This window comes from Phaseolus vulgaris, chromosome 8 (genome assembly GCF_000499845.2).
Source record: "Phaseolus vulgaris cultivar G19833 chromosome 8, P. vulgaris v2.0, whole genome shotgun sequence".
NCBI classification, from domain to species: domain Eukaryota; kingdom Viridiplantae; phylum Streptophyta; class Magnoliopsida; order Fabales; family Fabaceae; genus Phaseolus; species Phaseolus vulgaris.
Window position 1 is genome coordinate 7,892,217 of NC_023752.2, and position 19,383 is coordinate 7,911,599.

At 34.4% G+C, this 19,383-nt stretch overlaps 4 protein-coding genes across 7 annotated transcripts; 2 read left to right on the plus strand and 2 right to left on the minus strand.

Annotated features, from left to right (window-relative positions):
• Window positions 1–68: 68 nt before the first annotated feature.
• LOC137825655 (serine/threonine-protein kinase STN8, chloroplastic-like) lies at window positions 69–4,917 on the minus strand. Of its 4 annotated transcripts, none has more exons than XM_068631382.1 (5): window positions 4,209–4,917; window positions 3,017–3,161; window positions 2,234–2,655; window positions 1,399–1,770; window positions 69–718 (listed from the first exon to the last, which is right to left on the minus strand). In XM_068631382.1, exons 1-4 carry the CDS (start codon window positions 4,782–4,784, stop codon window positions 1,429–1,431), a joined length of 1,485 nt encoding a protein of 494 aa, XP_068487483.1. In that variant the 5' UTR covers window positions 4,785–4,917; the 3' UTR covers window positions 69–718; window positions 1,399–1,428. The 4 variants fall into 4 exon arrangements, with proteins under 4 accessions (XP_068487483.1, XP_068487482.1, XP_068487481.1 ...); XM_068631381.1 differs by having other exon boundaries at window positions 69–824; XM_068631380.1 differs by having other exon boundaries at window positions 2,234–2,638; window positions 2,988–3,161.
• Window positions 4,918–6,225: 1,308 nt separating this feature from the next.
• LOC137826979 (serine/threonine-protein kinase AtPK2/AtPK19-like) lies at window positions 6,226–11,968 on the minus strand. Its single transcript, XM_068633149.1, has 8 exons — window positions 11,641–11,968; window positions 10,945–11,223; window positions 9,472–10,403; window positions 9,197–9,279; window positions 8,983–9,103; window positions 8,715–8,888; window positions 7,394–7,501; window positions 6,226–6,795 (listed from the first exon to the last, which is right to left on the minus strand). Exons 3-8 carry the CDS (start codon window positions 10,111–10,113, stop codon window positions 6,496–6,498), a joined length of 1,428 nt encoding a protein of 475 aa, XP_068489250.1. The 5' UTR covers window positions 10,114–10,403; window positions 10,945–11,223; window positions 11,641–11,968; the 3' UTR covers window positions 6,226–6,495.
• A 665-nt stretch (window positions 11,969–12,633) lies between these two features.
• LOC137826980 (uncharacterized) lies at window positions 12,634–17,247 on the plus strand. The gene is made up of 7 exons (XM_068633150.1): window positions 12,634–13,521; window positions 13,716–13,796; window positions 14,157–14,231; window positions 15,271–15,315; window positions 15,396–15,485; window positions 16,208–16,309; window positions 16,952–17,247. The coding sequence occupies exons 1-7, from the start codon at window positions 12,940–12,942 to the stop codon at window positions 17,102–17,104; spliced, it is 1,128 nt and encodes a 375-aa protein (XP_068489251.1). The 5' UTR covers window positions 12,634–12,939; the 3' UTR covers window positions 17,105–17,247.
• A 468-nt stretch (window positions 17,248–17,715) lies between these two features.
• LOC137826981 (high mobility group B protein 6) lies at window positions 17,716–18,906 on the plus strand. Its single transcript, XM_068633151.1, has 3 exons — window positions 17,716–18,249; window positions 18,352–18,426; window positions 18,520–18,906. Exons 1-3 carry the CDS (start codon window positions 17,821–17,823, stop codon window positions 18,652–18,654), a joined length of 639 nt encoding a protein of 212 aa, XP_068489252.1. The 5' UTR covers window positions 17,716–17,820; the 3' UTR covers window positions 18,655–18,906.
• Window positions 18,907–19,383: the final 477 nt, after the last annotated feature.

The following is a 19,383-nucleotide window of genomic DNA, read 5'->3' on the forward strand; positions in this document are numbered from 1 at the left end:
AGTGCTGAAGTATTCTTCGTTGTTTTACAATAAGAATATAAACATATGTACCATTATATGGCAATCAGTAAAATAAATAAGTTAGCATTATAGTATAGGTGTTAAGTACACCGGTTCTCTTTTGGAAAACATAACAAAGTGTAGATTGGAATACAATGAACTACAATTTCGTACAAGAGCACTGGTTTATAGAAGTGTCAAATGAAATTGAATAAACCATAAGTGTCAAATGAAATTGAATAAACCATCCAATCTTGAAAGTAAATATCATGGATAAGTAAAAAAATACTTACTTATCAGAAAAAAAGCAATAGATTGTCTCTTCCTTTAGTTCTATATTGTGTCTACCCATTGACATTACTGGTCATGTCCTGCCAAACTCTGAATATTTACCTCTTGAAGAAAGAAAGCATGAGAAAAAGGCTTGTTAAGCCTTTGTAAACCATTGAGTACTCCTTCCTGATTTTGAATAAGCCATTGATTTTGAGAGTAGATATGTTATATAATATAGACAAACAAATAACAAGGAAGGTATGTATAAAATTAGACCGCCAACATGCTAGGCAGCTATCATAGCTTTTTCCTTTCAGATCTTCTGGAGGTTCTCAGGCTTAAACATAGAAAATATGGAAAAAAATCTGCCAATTCTGCTTGTAAATTTATAAATTAGTTGGCCTTTAGATGGGATGCCATTATATCCATATCGTACGAGCTCCTCCTGAAGAAAACAGACGTTTTGTAATAACATTGCCACCGAGAACTTCAATTAACAGTGATATGGCTTGTACTCATCAGAAGAGCAAAAACAAATAGGTATACTATCCCTGCATGTTATCAGTGTAATCAGAGGCCAATAGAAACCCGTTATCTTAGATTTGACACTACATTTGTTAACAAACATATTTTACTGCACACTTTTTGTTAAGTCATTAGAAAATAGAGAAAAGAAAGTTGTATTCCCTGATTTCAAAAGAACGAACAACAAAGGAGATAGTTCTCTTCATTTTAAGGATTTCTCCTTTCACAAAGAGCAATTGCTTAGTCTATAACTGATACTGATCTCATTATCCCTTCCTTACATCCTACTCCTATCAACTTACTTCAGAACTCCCCTCTAGCTAATTATTACAACTGACACAACTGATTGTCCTAACAACCTTATGGTGCAAAAGGCAACGATATAAAGTTCTAGCTGCTTGTATAATGATCCAAATGCATCTTGTTTAATTAAAGTCAATAGAAATCATTTTTTCCATATGCAAATCTAATTATGTAGTGTACCACTGTACACACATTTTAAGAAGCAAACAAGGGTTTGCAGAAGCTTACTTAAGAGTCAGAAATATTAACCAGGTGAAAAAAAATGAAACAATCACAAAATGGAACACATATACTTACATAGCATTTCTAAGCAGCTCACTTTGTGCTTTAAAAGCTTAGTTTTGAAAGGACTGCGGCGGCCTGATCCCCACCCAGAAGGAAATAAGGATGCCTCAAAGCAGCAGCAGCAGATAAACGTCCTCTTAATTGGGAACCTCTCTTGGAGATAAGCTTTGTTGCCAAGTCCCAACCTCTTCTAGAGTCACTATCAAGAATTTGGAAGTCAGACCTCATGCGAGTAGACGCTCTCCATTTGTTTAAATCATATCCACATGTTCTTATCTCCAAATTGAAGTTCTTCAAAGCAGCTGAAGACCTTAAGGTTGGAATTGCTATTTGTAAGAGTACAATCCCAGCAGAATACATATCAAACAGATCAGGACTGTTTAACTGCAAAAACAAACAGGTAAGAGGATAAATCATGGGATGATCCCTACACATTGAAAAGGTGTGCATACTTGAATGAAACGATTCCTTACAGATTAATTACCAAGTGATGCCAATCATGCCACAATCTGTAAATACTAGCTATCCGAAATCTATAGGAAAATGAATAACTCAGGCTTGGAGCAATTTAGAAATCCCAGTGAAGATGTTTCTAATACAGTAATGCTAGCCACACGTGAATGTGTTATTGATTGAGACATTCATTTGAGGTTGATAACATTCCTAAAGCAGGAGTTCCTTAACTAAATTATACACGATTCAGTGAATATATTGTCCTATATACTGCTTTAACTAAGTTCAATAATTGTTAAAGCCAGTATTATATAATTTTACTAAAACTGACACAATGTCAACCTTAGGGAAGAAACATAATTTTGGCCACATCAAGGAAGTATATAAATAAAACCTGCCACATGACTGGTGAAAGGAAAGCTGCAATTGGCTCTGGTGGAAGACTCGTGGTTTCTTCTGGTAGAACATACAATTCAGGGGGACAGTAGTCACGATCCAAAGGGGTACGATTGGGAACATAATTCTTTCCAATTCTAAGGTCTGTTGCAGCACCAAAATCGATGAGTTTAATCTGCCCCCGTTCGGTAACTACCAAGTTGGCAGGCTTAAGATCCCTATGAACAATTCCAGTGTCGTGAATTTTCTTAAGAGAAGTAATGATCTGTCGCATTATTTGCTTGATGATCAATGCATTTCGTTTTGAAGAGTCTACACCCTGCAAGACACGTCCAAACATGGTAGACTCTAAGTTTGATGGGAAGCTTTGATCAGCCATGTAATCAGCAAGAGAGCGCCTTCCCTGTGATGTGGACAACCCTGCAATTAGTATATGGAATAGTTGGTATATCATAAAGTATGTTTGGAGCATATCAGTATGCATTAAGTTATGCAATCCATTCAAATAAATGAAGGGATAAACTAGAGTCAGAGCTAGTTACTTTTGTACCATATTCATGACAACATTTTGAAATTAAATTCACCATAACAAACCACAGCAAAGCCTGATCCCACCAGGTGGGTAAGCACAGAACGTCATTCAATAATATAACAAAATTGTGACAAAATTCATGAGCTAAGTAATGCACACAGCAGCCTGCATAGGCAACCTATGGCTCTTCATCTACTAAAGGGAATATTTGGTAGAGCACCTCAAACTTCCAAACTAGCCATTTTCCACCTTTTGTGAACTGTGAATTGGCTTTGTCAGCTACAAAACTTCCAAGAAACTTAGCACATGTTTCAGGAGCTGCTCTAGAGAGTCTGTAATTGAACCACTCCTCAAAATCACCAAATTCCTCTGCCCCTTCAATTCCAACCTTTACCTGCACATTCCATCAGTCAGCTCCTGAGTACATTTAACTGGCTTTATGATTATAAACAGAAAAAGAAAAAGAATTACATCATCATATGTAAGTTGAGAGAAGATAAACCAAGTCAGCATACAAGTTTGAATTTACCATCAACATATAAAGATTAAATATTCAAAATCCAGTCTATATATATCTATTTTCCCTTTATTAAAAAGGAGAAATTTCTAAGACAGGGAAAGAAAGAACAGAAGGATCATAATCCTCCAAAACAAAAGAAACATGGGGGTTAATGTGTCTAATATGTAGGACGGATACTGACACAAACATTGAACACATACATGGACACGGATACTTCAAAACACGTGTAATTTCCAAAATGTAGGATATGAAGACACAAATTTATATATTATATCATTATGAATTATATAAATTGACAATCAAGATTTATGTGAAAAAAGTTAGTCAAATATAGAAAAAATAATCTAATTCATCTATCTAAAATCTGGAAAGTGAAAAGAGAATATAATTCATTTAAAGCATTTCATCCCTGGATTTGTAGTTTACTTCTATGATCATAATAGAAACTTATACAATAAATTTATTTTTTTAGAAAATCATTATGTTTGTCCTTTTTTAATTGTGTTGGAATCGTATTAAAAATATTTTTTGAATTAGACATTTCAGCCGTTAGTGTCGTACAAGTGTTATTCGTGTGTTAGTGTCCGACACTGGAACATACACAAATAGGCATGTCCGAGCTTCATGAGTCTAACTCTTCTGCATCAATCATTCAATCCTTTGTAAGATGGAAGACACTATAATTAAATGCACGTCCTGCTTCTAAAAAGAGCAAAACCTTATCCCACTTTTTTCCCCCAAACCCTTAAAACAGAAAAAGCATGCTGCATTATATTAAAGAAACAAAGAGGAACATACGATCGCAGCTGATTCAAAAACAGTAAGTGGGACGCAATGTCAGTAAATCATACCAGTTTAGTTCCAACAATGACCCCATAAGCTAAGGAAGCATGGGAAAATAAACGCATATCTTGAGGCTACCTTTTTAAGAATGACTTTATCCTTAGATTTGGCATCCAACTTTGTGACCTTGCCTCTTCCATTTTTTTGCATCCACTCTTGTACATCCACATTCTTTGGGACCAAAACACCTGAATAAACAATACCAAATGACCCTTCTCCTAGTTTATCTCCAATAAGAAAATCAGTACTCTTGAGATTTCTCCTTCCAAATACACTGTCCAAAACCAGTTGCATAGGGGCCAAAAGGAATGCATCAATGGCGCCGACAAGAACACCCGGCCTTGCAGTTAAATAGGCCCATGTCAGCCCTGCAAGTATCACAAACCCCCACCTCTGCAAGTCTGATAAATCTTCAGTTACATTCTGAAACTTCACTAACAGTGATTGGAAGACAGAAAAGTGGTCCACGTGAAAAGTGGTCTCCAACAAGTCTTTGGGAATGTTACCAAAAACTGCATTGCACTTTCCAGAGCTACTCTTGAAACGGTTTGTTGAGAAGGAAATGGTAATTGGGATGGTGAGTTTGAGAGGAGAGAAGCAGATGGTGCGATTATGTTGAAGTGTTGTTGCGGTTGTAGGAAGCAGAGAAGCCATGACCGTTATTTCCAAACAAGGCAATGCTCTGAGCAATGTTGGTTGGTTGTTTCTCACAAAACAAGAAGCTAGAAATGAATAACGTCAGCGTGCATGGTACCTCTTCGACCATCTGTTTCCTCCTTACTTTATCCACCTTTTCTATTTATTTTCTATGTTCAAAATCACTCCATCCTCATCCAACAAAACCTTACACACAAAAAAATAAGTGTTAATTATGTTTGTGCCCTTACACCATTGATTTTAAATTTTTTCAAAAAAATATATGCAAAAATTAATCTTGTAAGAATTTCTTTTTTCATTTTAGTCCTTAAAAAGCTACAAATTAGTCTTCTAAAAAATATTATTATTATTATTACTAGAAACGAAATCATCCACTAGTCGGTTAAAGTGAAGGAAGGAATATTGGAGTTAAAGGATTAGTTTGAATAATTATTATATTTATTGAAGTTTTTAATTTGAATAAATATCCTACAGTTAATACATATTTTACTGATTGTCATTACTGATAAAAGAAAATATTTTACTGATTCTTCTTAATGCAAATAAAAGTATCAAAACAGAGCCCAAATGTAATTTTGGAAATCGGTACAATCAATCAACGGACGGCTGCTTCTTCCTGCACCTTTTTTTCCATACTTTTACAAATTTATGTGAAAATACATTTTTATCTTTTAAAAAATGTTATGTAATCAGAACACATTTTTTAGTAAAATACATTCTAAATTATGTAATTTAGAATTTATTTTTAAAAAATTCAGAAATTTTTTATGGATTTTATAATTTAAAATGTATTTTTTTTTAAAATACTTCTAAATTATATCAATCAGAAAAAAAAAATCATAAATTAACTTTCAAATTATATAATTTAAAATATTTAAGAAAAAGGTCTCGAATTACATAATATAAAATATAATTTATATTATGAATTAACTAATTAAGCACTGGATTGTGGATTACACAATTCAGAATATACTGAAAACTCACCTCCATATCAAAATCTTTAAATATTTTAACTTTTTTACATAAATATATTTTTGAAATTATAAAATTTATAGGGTGATGCAGGAACAATGGAGGTGTAGGAAGAAGCAGCCTCAACGGATACAAATTAGTAAAAGGCCAAACACGACCACCACTAGATTATTAAAAATAAAACCAATTAGTGTAATTGTGCAGTTAAATTAATAGTTTCGAAACTTAATTTATCATTGCTATTTATATAAACTAATAGATCCTGAAACTTTACAATGACCATGAATATATACGAAGGGTAAAGCAACTTCTTTACTGCGATTCTAGTTCATACTCCAGTAGGTGTTGAAACATAAAGAAGTACATAACCTTGGTGTTGGCAAAAATTACTTTCAGCACCCTTAAACTCCCATGGCAGATAATGCTAAGCGCAGTATTTTATGTCCCTAGGGGAAGAGACCATGCATGGTATCAACTGTAAAAAAGGCAATTTATTTCCTCCAGAAATGACAGCTCAATACAATTGTGGAGCCGCAAGGAACATAAATAAGTTACTGAACTCACAACCTGCAGAGTTCACACAAGTCCTAGGGGGCACAAGAAATTGTTTAGTGTTGGCAATTGTGACAGTTTATCACTCACTGTTCGCGCATCAAAATACAAACAACTACCAAATGAGAAGGAAAGACAGTAGTATGAAAACATGAATAAGTAAAAGGCGTTACAAGTAGTGCATTTAGTAAGCAGGGCTATTCCTCTGAAGAAAAGAGGGCGCAGGCCTCACATAAGAGAAGTCCTTAAAGGGGTTTCCACCATTTGGGCTGGCAGCTGGAGAGTCCTCAAGAGGCATATCAGTCCACCGCTTCTCAAAGTTGGCAACACAGTGCGTACCAGCTACCTCTGGCCTAAAGCTTGGCTGGATTTCTCGTACTTCCAACTTTCTCCAATTGATTGGTTTAAACCACTTGTGTCCTTTAATTTCCTCAACCCCCCGGGGTCCAAAACCTAAGCGCTTCGTTGCTTCCTTCTGTAGCAGCTGTAACAGGGATAATCGTCTTAATACATGTTACAACTTCTGCCTACTAGTAAATTAGCTATAGTAGAAAAGCTCAATAGAATGCGAATCAAGGAATTGAAATCTCTACCAAAGAAGAAAAATTATGAATTTCTACAGCATTTTAAGAAAAGATTAATTCATCTTTTTCAGATGTGATTCAAACTCGATCCTTTTAAAGTCAAAGAAAAAAAAAAGCATGACAATAGATGCATTGCTGATCGTGCCCCAAAGAAAATTAACACTAATTATATTAATAACCTTCAATTTAGGGCACTTAATAATCTCATAGGTATTTGTACCGCCATATTTTATTTGCTCCGGTACATGTTAGTTTGGTAGATTCAACAACTACATTGGAAATTAAGTCCTTTTCCGGACCAATGTCCCTCAAGACTTCAAGCTTTGTAAGTATAGAAAGCCAGTTTAAAATATAGCAAGCCTATATTCACAACAGTAATTTAAGACGTAAAGGTGAAGTAGAGCACAATTGCACCAAATAATCATATAAGATATAGATTATGATGATGAACTGTTGCAGAATAATGAAAATAAATATTTTGTGTGGACTAGTGATTACCGCTTTCAATAGTGAATGTGCTTCACTTGACAAAAATGCTGGCAGCTTCATCTTGTCTTTAACTATCTTATTCTGAATTTTGTCACGGCTCCCACCACAGAAAGGCGGCTGCAGAGGTGAGACAACATCAACAAACATTTAGCAACTCCAAAAGGCCTTGCAGTTATTTAGTTCCCGAGCCATTCCAGCTAACAAGTATATAGTATTACAATTTACAATAACAAAAATAATGAATCAAATAATATATGTGCCATGTTGTCCAAAAAAATCCCAAAATTGACATTTTCTCTTTTTAACTTGAGGAAAGAATTAAATTTCCTGCAAGCCAAAAAACAAATAAAGTTGACTAACTTGCTTAAAAGAAACAAAACTGAGTGCACTTTGAAACTCGAATAACAAGCAAGCAACCATGGTGCTTCAGTAGACTCAGCTCTAAGCTTGAAAGTACTTCAATTAAATTCAATAAATTGAATATTTCTACACCCAAAGTTCAAAGATAAGAACATTGTCTTACTCAATAAAAAATATTTTAGCAATAAACAATCAATTAAGAAGGTATACTATCATCCTAAGAGCAATTAAACATTTAATTTAATAAATCATACAATCATAACTCTGCAAGAACTGACACAAAACACGTAAGAACTTTAATTGAATTCTATAAATTGAATATTTATACACTTAAGTTTTAAGATAAGAACATTGTCTTACAGAATAAAAAATATTTGAACATTTTACAATCAATTAAGAAGCTACATTATCATCCTATGGCCAATTAAACAATTAATAAATCATGCAATTATAACTCAACAAGAACTGACAGAACAGGACAACTTGAACAAACCACATTTATGCTGGCTAGAGTTGTTATACAAAAAAAACACCTTTGGAAAGAAAGAAAAAAAAATACTGACATGTAAATGAGAATTAGGGCTAGTTTTTGGTATCAAACAGCCAACAATAGTTTAATATCTTCCAAAACAGGTCCAAACATGTAGCTTTCAAAGAAGGTACTTGTTTTAGACAAGTTTGCTTGCACCCTAAGGCAGCTAGGACACAATAAGGAAATAACATCAAACACAGTAAGAGTGTATTATTGAGCCATGATTAGGTAGTGTTTGATGCAAGTATAAGTTTGACACAGACGTCACTCCTCTTAAACCCCATGATTCAAAATTTAGAGCCAAGTAAATTTACTAAGTGGGATATTTCCTCAATTAGTACGCCTACAGGCCCTCATACCCCAAAAAAAAGATCATCTACCTACAAAGATCCAACAGAAAAACCAGCCTTACAAAGTAAGAAGGAAAGAAATGCAAACCTTTCCAGTAAGCATCTCAAACAGTAGAACACCTACGCTCCACCAATCAGCAGCCTTATCATGGCCTTTGCCAAGAATAATTTCAGGTGCCATGTACTCTAATGTACCACACATCGAATTTGATCTTGTACTCTCTTCAAATTGTTTTGCTAAACCAAAATCAGTCAACATAACCTAGTAGATCAAAAAATAAATAACTGTTCAGTTATTACAGGTATGAAAGCAAGGTTTAAAGTCACTATGAAAAAATATGAGGAGGACATAGTACATGGCCATCAGCGTCCAGTAGAATATTTTCAGGCTTTAGATCCCTGTGCATTATTCCATTTGAATGGAGATGAGAAACTGCAGAAACAATCTCAGCAGTGTATATGCGTGCTAGATCCTCTCTGAACAGTGGACGAAAAATAGAACCACAAATTAATCCTGCAAATTAAAAACAGGGAAACAAAAGAAACAAAAAATCTCAAAGATAAACTCACCTGAAAAGGCCTTGGTGATAAAGCTGGAAGAAGAGATGGCCCCCGTTTACAAAATCAAGCACAAGATACAGTCTGTATTTTGTCTGAAGAGCGTATTATAGATAGAACAACAGTTAACATTTTACCAACAAAGAAGACAATTCTGGATATAACGTACTTCAAAATATATCCAAAACTTGAACTAACAAAATATTCATTTAGATTTTGTGTAACATACACAATGATAGTAAAAGCAGAAAGTAGTTTAAGGGGTATGCCATTTCGAAATTAAGTACCTGAAAAGAGTATCTGAGTTGAACAACAAAAGGGTGTTCTAACTTTGTCCAAATATCCCTCTCAGCTTTCATGTATTCAGTATGGTTCTTCTCCATAATCTTGTCCTTCCGCATAACCTTCATAGCATATATTTCTGAAGTACCCTTTTTCCTCACCTGATATACTTTAGCAAATGCACCCTGCCCCACAACCTTCAAAATCTCAAAATCTTCAATGCCCACTCCTTGGCTTTTCATGAGATTCCCGTCTTCATCTTTCAAAGACTCTTCAACAAAGGAAGATTCTTTGATGTCCTTAATGGCCTCTCCATCAACATAATCCACTAGTTCCAAGGAATCCTCAGTCTCATGTATGGTGAGTTTGCTAAGCTTAAGTGATTGACTAACACACGATGAAGGGCCAACCAGAGAATGAGATCGGGTGTAAATGACTGGTGGGTCATCATAAACCAGCTCATTCACTTCTTCTACAGATTCACCAGTGTTGTTCAAATCTACAGTAACTGGGCCAAAGACATCAGAGAAATCTAGCTCAATATGCTCTGTGTTAACAGTATCAGGAAGGTTTGCAGGAAAGAGTAAATGAGCCTGTGACGGTTTGTAACCGCCCTTTGTAAAACCAGAAAACTGAGAGGAAACCATTTCTCACCGCTCAGAAATCAGGGATCTAAATATGCTGCTGCTGATGATGACTAAACTAAAAAAGACTATAGATGAACCACCCCGAAGTTTCCCAAAACCCCCACCGCAGTTGGACTCCTGTCAATGGCCTGAATCAAGAGAAAGTTGATGTAGGCAAATGGAGTTCCCAAAAACTTAGGCAGCAAGAAGAGCAAAACCCAGCAGAGGAGGTCGTTGTTCTTGTTTCCCGCGACACAGGAAACGAAGTATGCTCCAGTGGTTGCTGAACTCATGAAGATCCAATTGACAATCTGCGATTCAATTCACCCAAAAATAGAACAAAAACGAAAAAAAGCCAAGTTACAATCATAATTTATGCCACTAATAGAGGATGAACTTCAAAATATTCCACAATATTTATTTAGTTACCAATACCAAACCTAAATACATAATCACAACATACTCCACAAACAGCACTGTCATAAATTACACATCACAATTCACAACGCCTAAAGAGGACGAATTCGAATTCCAAAACGTTGTAACATCAGAAAGGAAAAACAAGAAAACAATAGCTTTTTCGTCATCCAACAAATATACTTAGAATTAAATAACTGAAATCGACATAAACGGCAGTGGACAGCGAGATCTAACGGAAAGATGCGAACCACTGAATCACGATTCCGTTACAAAGCGCGAAACTAGTTTAGGGTTCAACGGAGAAGAGAATTAACAAACGGAATTGAAATTGAAGGAAATCGAAACGATGAAATCAAAATTAAAAACAAAACAATAATTTCAAGAACGAGAGAGAGAGAGAGAGAGAGAGAGAGAGTGAGAGAGAGTCATTACCAGGGAAGGGAATTGGGAAGGGACAGTGAAAGGAATGCGATGTTTTCAGGAATATTTGATTCCGCGGAGAGAGGAACTCGCGTCGCCACTTATAGCTTCTTTGATGGATTTATGGTTCTCTTTCTTTTGCTCTTCAACACGTGGCGATACGTGAGTGGTAGTTTATCGTATCTCAGGGATGCGAATATGCTGTTCCGTTAACTATTTTTGGGCTCAGAATTTGGAGTGAGGCCCACTTGTTCTAAATAGGCTTCAGGATACTACTTCACCCATATGACACTACAATACAAAACGCTCATAATAAATATGCAAATTTAAAAGTTCAGGTTTTCATTTAAATTTTTACAATAATTATTATTGAAGTCAGTAAAATAAACGTATATGGTAAAAATTGACAGTGTAAAATTCTAATTCGATATACACTTTTTTTCTCGCTATATTATAATTAATATTCATAATAACGAAACAGTTTTAAGCGTTTGTATTAACAAGTAACACAGTAAATAAATGTAAGTAACATAATTTACAGTTTTTATTTATATTGGGTTACCACCAATGTGTGGGTTAAATTTATTATTATTGATCAGATATGTGATTGATGCAAAATTTGAAACCATAGTTTCCAAAAACAGAGCATGCATTGAATAGCACACAATGAATAAATGAATGAACATTTAAAGAATTAAAAATTATTACCTTTTTAAGTGAAACCGAAATTCTCCTCTCCTCTGCTACAGTCTTCTGAGTCTTTGGAGGAGAATTTGAGAGAAATGAATGGGGATTTGGGTTGAGAGTGTTGGAAATGGAATGAAAGAGATTCACTGTGTCATCCTCTTCCTTTCTACAACACCCAACACCTGGGATTTGCGTTACATGGAGGAGCCTCGTGTCACTCTGAACAAAGCCTCGTGCCAAGAATGAATGGATGGTGGAAGAAAAACAGAAGAATTATTCAGAAACATGGACTATTGGGCCCTACACAAACCAATTTGAATTCGAGAACCACAAAAAAACACGACTACGCAAGAAAAAATAAACTCAACCGAATAATTATATTAAAAAGTCTTTGTTTGCATCCAATTATCTACTTTGCATGAGGAAGGGAAAAAGTGGATATACAAGACTCTTTTATAAAAGATCTAATTATTTTTTGCATTAAGAGTATGTTTCTATGATCAAATTGATTAAAACTAATTCTTTAAAAAAATATAAATAATGGAAGTGAGTTTTATTTGTTATTCTAGAGCTATGATGTCGACACTTCTCTTAAATGATGTGTCCGTGTCGGACACACATATCGATGTCGACATTTTTACGAAACTCAACTACACTTATCGATGAAGTGTTCAATTCAAAAAATATTTGTTGGATTTTTGAGAATTCTTGCACGGTTTTAACACAATTTTAAAAAGGATAAATACAATAATTTTTTAAAACTCAAAATTATTGTATAAATTTTTATTATGATTATAAAAATAAGAAACAAAAATTTTTTTGAATCAATCATAAAAAACATCTTTCAGTTGCAAAAAAATCTAAAACATACTTGTACACATATATTTATTGTTAATTTATATAATTTATAATTATATAATATTATAAATTTGTGTCTTACATTTTAGAGATACAGTAGTGTCAGTATCCGTATTAATATAAGTCTCTCTCTGCGTAGCTATAGAGTTTTCTTTTATTCGTATATTTTTTTAATATCAATAGGAAAAAAAAAAGCAAATGAAAGAATATGGAAAACCCGTTTATCTATTAGATAGAATAATTTCTTTAATTTCCAACATCCATTATTGATCAGCTTTCTAATTTTCTTATTCATCCATTCCATACATTACTCGTATCCCTTCTACTGTATCTGCATCTGTATCTGCTTCTGCTTTGCTTCAACATGCAAACATACTCAACAAACCACACCATATTTCTAATGTTGTAAAATTTGTACCATGCTGTTTTTGTGCCTGGTCTCTGTCTGCCCCCTCACTCACTATGACTGACTTTCTAGCCACAAACCCTCTTACCCTTTCAGCTGCAGAATCTCCAAGATTCCCTTTCCTCAATTCGCGCCAAACTCCTACACCCAGAACCCAACTTAACCCAAATTACCGCGTCCCCTTCTCTTCCAAACCATCCAAAACCAGTTGCGATAACAAGAGTGTCTCTTGGGCACTCAGCTCCCGCTCCAATGAAGACCCATCAAGGGGCTATGGCTTTTACAACGAACTTGAATTTGAGGACATAAAGGAAAAGACTTTTGGGTTGGAGAGAAACCCTGTTGGTGCAGATTCCCCCACTGCAAGTGGGTCTGTCCCGTTTGATGAAGTGGAAGGTGCTGATGATAAGGGAGAGGGTGATTTGGTTCGGGTTCAGGGGGATGCAGATGGGGATGGCGATGATTTGAAGAAAGATGATAGTGTTGATCAAGGTGAGAATGAGAAATTTGGAGGTAAACGAGTGAGAAGAGGTAAGCAGGTAATTAGAAGGTCGAATTTGTTGGCCAAACAGGTGATCAGTATTCGCTCTGCCCTTAGCATGGGGTTTGTCTCGCAACTTTGGGTGGACACCACCTCTGTGAGTCTTGAAAGTAGTTGCTCAATCTCAATTCTGTGCAGTTTCTTCGTTTTGCTAGCATGTCTCTAGAATACAAGTTTCTTCAAGGAGTCTGTTAATAGTGTTTGTTTGTTTTGTTGCTGTGATGTCTTATTTGTGGGACTAAGTAATTAACTTGTTTATGCATTTATTCTTTTGGTGGATTCTATTTTCAGTGGATGGTGTTGTTCGTGGAGGTGAGGCCAAACTTGCTTTCTGGGGATTCAGAAAAATTCCTTCTGGAAGATATTAGCCAGGTATAAGAAGTTTGGATTCGGGAGAGATTTTTTTTCTTATTTAGGTTTGATCCCTCTCTCGGTTGAATGTGTACATGGTAGCTTCAAACATACTTTACTCAGTCCTAATCTAAGTATTGCTTTCATATCATTTTTGTGGAGTTTTTTTTTGTTTTTTTGGCCTGCAATAATATAAAATATATTACTTAGGGATTTCCTCAGTGGAAGGGGGTTCTAAATCTTTTTATCAAAAATGTCCGATGCATCGAATGTTCTGATGGCAAATTTCCAGCTTGGCTTTGTACTTTGGCTCGTAGCCATATTGAACTCCTAATATGGTGTACGTTGCTTTTCCAGCAAATGACTTCTGTTCTTTTTCAGGTTGGAGACGTCATCCTTGTCCAAGATGAAAGTGTTGTAGATAATGAATTTAAAATGATTGGATTGGAGACACTGGTATGCTTTACTATTTTAAAGGACTCAAACTTGTGGATTACTTTCTTTTACATGATTTATTTGAGTTCATTGTCTGGCACAATATGGATTAGGAGTTGTCTATGTGCATTACATGGTACTCAAACTCTTGGTGTTGCTGAAGCAGTGCAGATTAATATTTAATGCAAAGACCGTAATCTTGCCTTAGAGGGAAATATTTGGTCGTTTAAAGAATCTAAGCTTGTACCAGTGACTTTTTTCCATGGTTTGCAAATTATGTGAACATAACCTCTGTTATGATATTGTGTGTCAGATGTTTTGGTTAGTAGAATGCAATCTCTCCTCTTTTGATATTTTGTTCCGTTCTTTCTAAATAATCAATTTCTCTGTTTGAATATTTATGAAGGAATATCTCAAAAAAAATTATTTGAATGTGTTCTAAATATCCTCGCATTGGTTATGGATTTGCAAAATAAAATTTGATACTTTAGCTAACATTAGTAGTGGAGTTAAGTGATGATGACAAGGCTAGCATGCTTGGCTTACATCTTAACCCTATACAAGTAATTTGCAAACCTTATTAGGGTTTGATTCAAAATTCCAAGTTTCTATATAAATTATCGCAAATAATGTGTAAATAAGTCAACCTACTTCTCAACATGGATCGGAATAAAGAATTTCTTGGAGAAATCTAAATTCTCTATGGTTTTTTGAGAACTGGGAACTTATCTGAATCTTTTAAAGGTAATCAAATTACAGTAACAAGACCATTGCTTAGCAAAACAAGAACCTTGGTATAGAGTATGCCAACATGGATAGTCAATGCCACAACTAGATAAAATTACGTAGTTGATAAGTTGGATGAAGGCCATTGAAAAATCAGATAAGTTCATAACTCCTGGGTTTGCATCATTAGGGTGACTCACAGCTTGACACTGGGTAATTGCAATGAATTTTCTTAATATTTTCCAAAATGAAATAGGAATTTGAATTCTCAGCTTGCTGGGTAGCTTGATCTGATACAAGTTACCAGATATCTTAATGTGTTTATATTTGCTAGGTTGGATACAAAGTTGTAACTCCCTCTCGACGGAATATTGGAAAGGTTACAAATCTCTTGACCATGTTGTTTTCACTTATTCTTTTTTATCTTCATTATGTAATTGTGGAAATCTCAACTTGTAGGTGCGTGGGTACACTTTCTGCATCAATTCAGGTGCTGTTGAAGAGCTTGAACTTGATTCATTTGGACTATCAATCATTCCATCAAGCTTGGTAAGTGGGTGGCTTCTTTGTAAGATTAATAATAATGTACAGAGGTAGATTGCATGCAAATTTTGTCATTTTATTGAAAATATGTAACTTGTGCACTGGTGGAGATTACACAGGAGCTAGAGCTAGTTTGTTGAATGATGATCATTCTAGGCATGTCCAATGGAGACCATATTATAGAGTTTAATAGTAACAAGCTTAAGGCCATATTATCTCATGATGTTTCCTTAGTTGAATAGGAAACGATCTAGTATTATTTAGTATAAATAGGGGTTTTTGCTTTATCTTTTAGCATCATAAATAATCTACTAGAAAATGCTATTCATTGTCTCTGTTCTCTCAACTTCCTCTTTCAATAAATTTTTTGTTAAAATTAACCCTCAGGGCTGATTTTAAACAACTAAAATGGAAAGGCTTTACTGGAAAAGAAAATATTTATTTTATGCTTCTAAATTCCAATATAATAAATGCTTTATTTTCTAATAAAATCTTACACCCTTGATTGGCACACATCATAATCTACTAGAAAATGTTATTCAATGAAAGTTTCGTTAAAATCCTGGAGCCACCCTAATATCTTAGTACTCGTAAGGATTTACTCTTAGAGCATGTTAAGATTTTGATTGTTTCTAGGGATTTCGACAAAAGTTCTCACAGCTTTCGATTACAAGTAACGAACACAAAAAATAAAATAGGCTCATCCAGATACACATGTTAAATTTTAGGTGAGTACCTACTCTTTGCTGGTTGAGGACGTACTGGAAGTAGTATCTGATGCAGTTGTTGTGCATGAAGCTGCAGCTTTACGCATCCAAAGGCTTTCTAAGGTACCTTTACTTCATCAATAAAACTGCTGGATTTGCTTAGTCATTTTCTTCGCATCAGTTTCTTACCTGTTCAAAATGTTTCTTCTGGTTCTAAATTCTTTCTGCAAACATAAATATATAATCATGCTTATTATGAACTAGTGTGAACGACAACCAGTCTCTGCTTTTATTTTATAATAATTAAAAACATAATCATTATAATAATTATTAAAATGAAAAAATGATTACTAAAATTTATATTGAGGTTATAAAAAATGTGTACATAAAAAAAAGCCATAAAAATATTTTTTTTAATTAAACTTCATGATGTTATATTATATAATAGGAACAACACTTGTAATTTTTCATCAAATAATTACTACTCATTGTGGGTGATTTTTCAGAGACCATAAAATCAATAAATGTTTATATAGGTAAAGTGGTAAAAAAGAAGTGAACAAAAAAATAAAAATAAAATCGTTATTAATTGATATAGATCATGCATAGAATCTTACAGTTCTGATAGAATAAATTAAGTGAAAGAACTTCTATAAAGACAAGTTAATTTTTTTTTCTACAAGTGTTTACATGTTCAATATGGAACATTGTTGTTTTTTCTCATTAAAATAATAAGCCCATGTTTTCCTGTTTTGTCTGTGCTAGGGTTTTCTGGGCAACCACAATGTGAGAAATTCAGTAGATTATGATTCCGAACAATCTGAGACATATGGTCGTATTTCAAGGAGAAGAAAGAAACCCAATAAAAAAGAATGGGATGATGAAGATAATTGGGAGCTTCCAATGGACTATCTCTGATTCCAATGAATTTTCTGCCAAATTTCATGTGAAACATTTATTTATAAAAAATTATGAAAGTTGAAATATACGTGTTATAAACACCAAAAGGAAATTCTTTTCCTTTTTACGTTTGGTGAGAAGTAGGCTTTCATTTATTTGTACAGTTAGTTTCATTGATTTATTTTTTTTAAATAAATATTAATCACTTACCTGTAGTTTGACATTGATATTTCTTCTTTTAATAAGCAATTAAACATGAGTATTGAAAAGTAGTGCAACTGTAATGAACTCAATAATCATCATTTAAGATTTAAAAACATACAGAGATTATTTATATTTATATAATGAAAGTCTATAAAATCTTATATTCTCAATTAAGTAAAAATCGTCATTAATATAATATAAGCTTAAGAGCATTGTTTATACCTTAATTAATAAGTCAGAATTGTTGGTGCATGTTGCTATTAACAGAAAATTTCCGCCTTATGAAATATGAGTTAACTCCTGATAAATAAGTTTAGATCTAAGTGTAATTTTGCAAATATATAGAAGAGAATCCAATGTAATTTTTTAAAAAAGCAAAAATCATTATAAGCAAAGCCATAAAAAAAGCACTAGCCGTTAGCGCCTGTCTGGTTCAAATTCAAAACTCGTCGTCTCCAATCTCTTTTATACCTTTCCCTTCAGTTCCCCGTCCCATAATAACAAACCAACCAAACACGACCTAAACCAAAATGCAGACGCAAATGCTAACTCCAACGACCGGAGCACCGAAGCTTCGGTCGCGATCTGGCCGGACGCCGCTTCAGCTCAAGAACTCTCCCGCCGATCCCATCCAGCCTTCTGCCAAGCCCAAGCCCAAGCCCGACCGGCCTTGTTTCGAGATTTCATTGATCGACAAAGAGAACAATCCAATCGCCGCCGTCTCGATTCCGGCAGCTGCACCGCCCGAGACGTCGCTGGCGGAGGAGCTCAGCGCGGTCAAGAAGAAGCTGGAGAGGATGAAAGCGGACAAGGACAGAACGGAGAAAATACTGAACGAGAAACACGCGATGCTGGACGTGAAGATGAAGGAGATGGAAGAGCGAGGGGAGATTCAGAAGAGCTTTGAGATCGAGGTTGACCGGTTGTTCCGTTTGAAGGAACTCAAGAATCGCTGCATGGTTTGTACAACAATAGAAGCACCTCTTATGTTCGATTCGTTTCAACTTCGATTTGTCGATGCTGATTTTTCTTTTTCTTTTTCTTTTTCTTTATTGGAACAGAGAGTTTCTCCTATGCGAACGCTCAGGGAGAAGGAACAAGGAAAGATAGTGAACGAAGCGTCATCGACATCGGAGGTAAGCGCACGTGGTGTTCTTGATTTTTGAACTCATTAATTGATTGAAGAGAGTAGGAATTGAGAAATGTATCTTTGTTTTGGTATTGAGAAGATGAAAACGGAGGAAACGGTGGCGTCGGAATCGGAGTCGGAATCGGAATCTGTTGGCGGCGAATGCCAAGTTCTGCAGAGTCCAGGTTCAGCTTGTTCACAAACTCATACTACACACACAAAATCAGATAGTTAGTTAGACATTATCTTTGATGAATTTTCCATACATAATTGCTCGTTATGTTTGTTTTAAAATATTGTGGTTATTTCACATTGCAATTTGTACTTTTCTGTTTAAAGAAAGAAAAGGGCTCACAGTAGTACTATATTTGTATTGCTGATAAACTTGTGCACTCTGTTTTACCTCTTCTGTTTTGCTATTGCTCCAGAATCACAGCTTGTGAATGTAAATTGAATAATAAGAAAATATAAGTAATTTGTTCTGAAATGGAGAATTAGAGATTCTATGGTTATGTTCCGAAAGCATATAGAACACCTTTTTTAAGTATGCTTTTCACGAGAGTAAACTACATTTTATTGTTCATAGTTTGCTCTAAAAGATAGTGTCTATAAAGTAAGTTGATATCAAATTAAGCGTCAAAAGTCGCATTGAGAAAAAATTCCCCCATAAAATGATGTTATTAGAACTAGTTTTAATTAATTACTACAATTATTTAATTTATATTTATGGGTAATAATAGTTTGAAAATAATTATTATAAAAAATAATTATTTTAAAACAAAATTAATGAAACTTTGTTATTTTTGAATTTCTTCTTCATGATCCAATGTGTTGAGAAATGTGTTCATACTCTTTCTGGAAAAAGTAGCATGATTTCAGAACTTTAAGATTGAAATAGATGGTAGAAAGTCTTTATCTATGAAGAAAGTTAATAATAATATATCATAAATGACAAATAATTAAT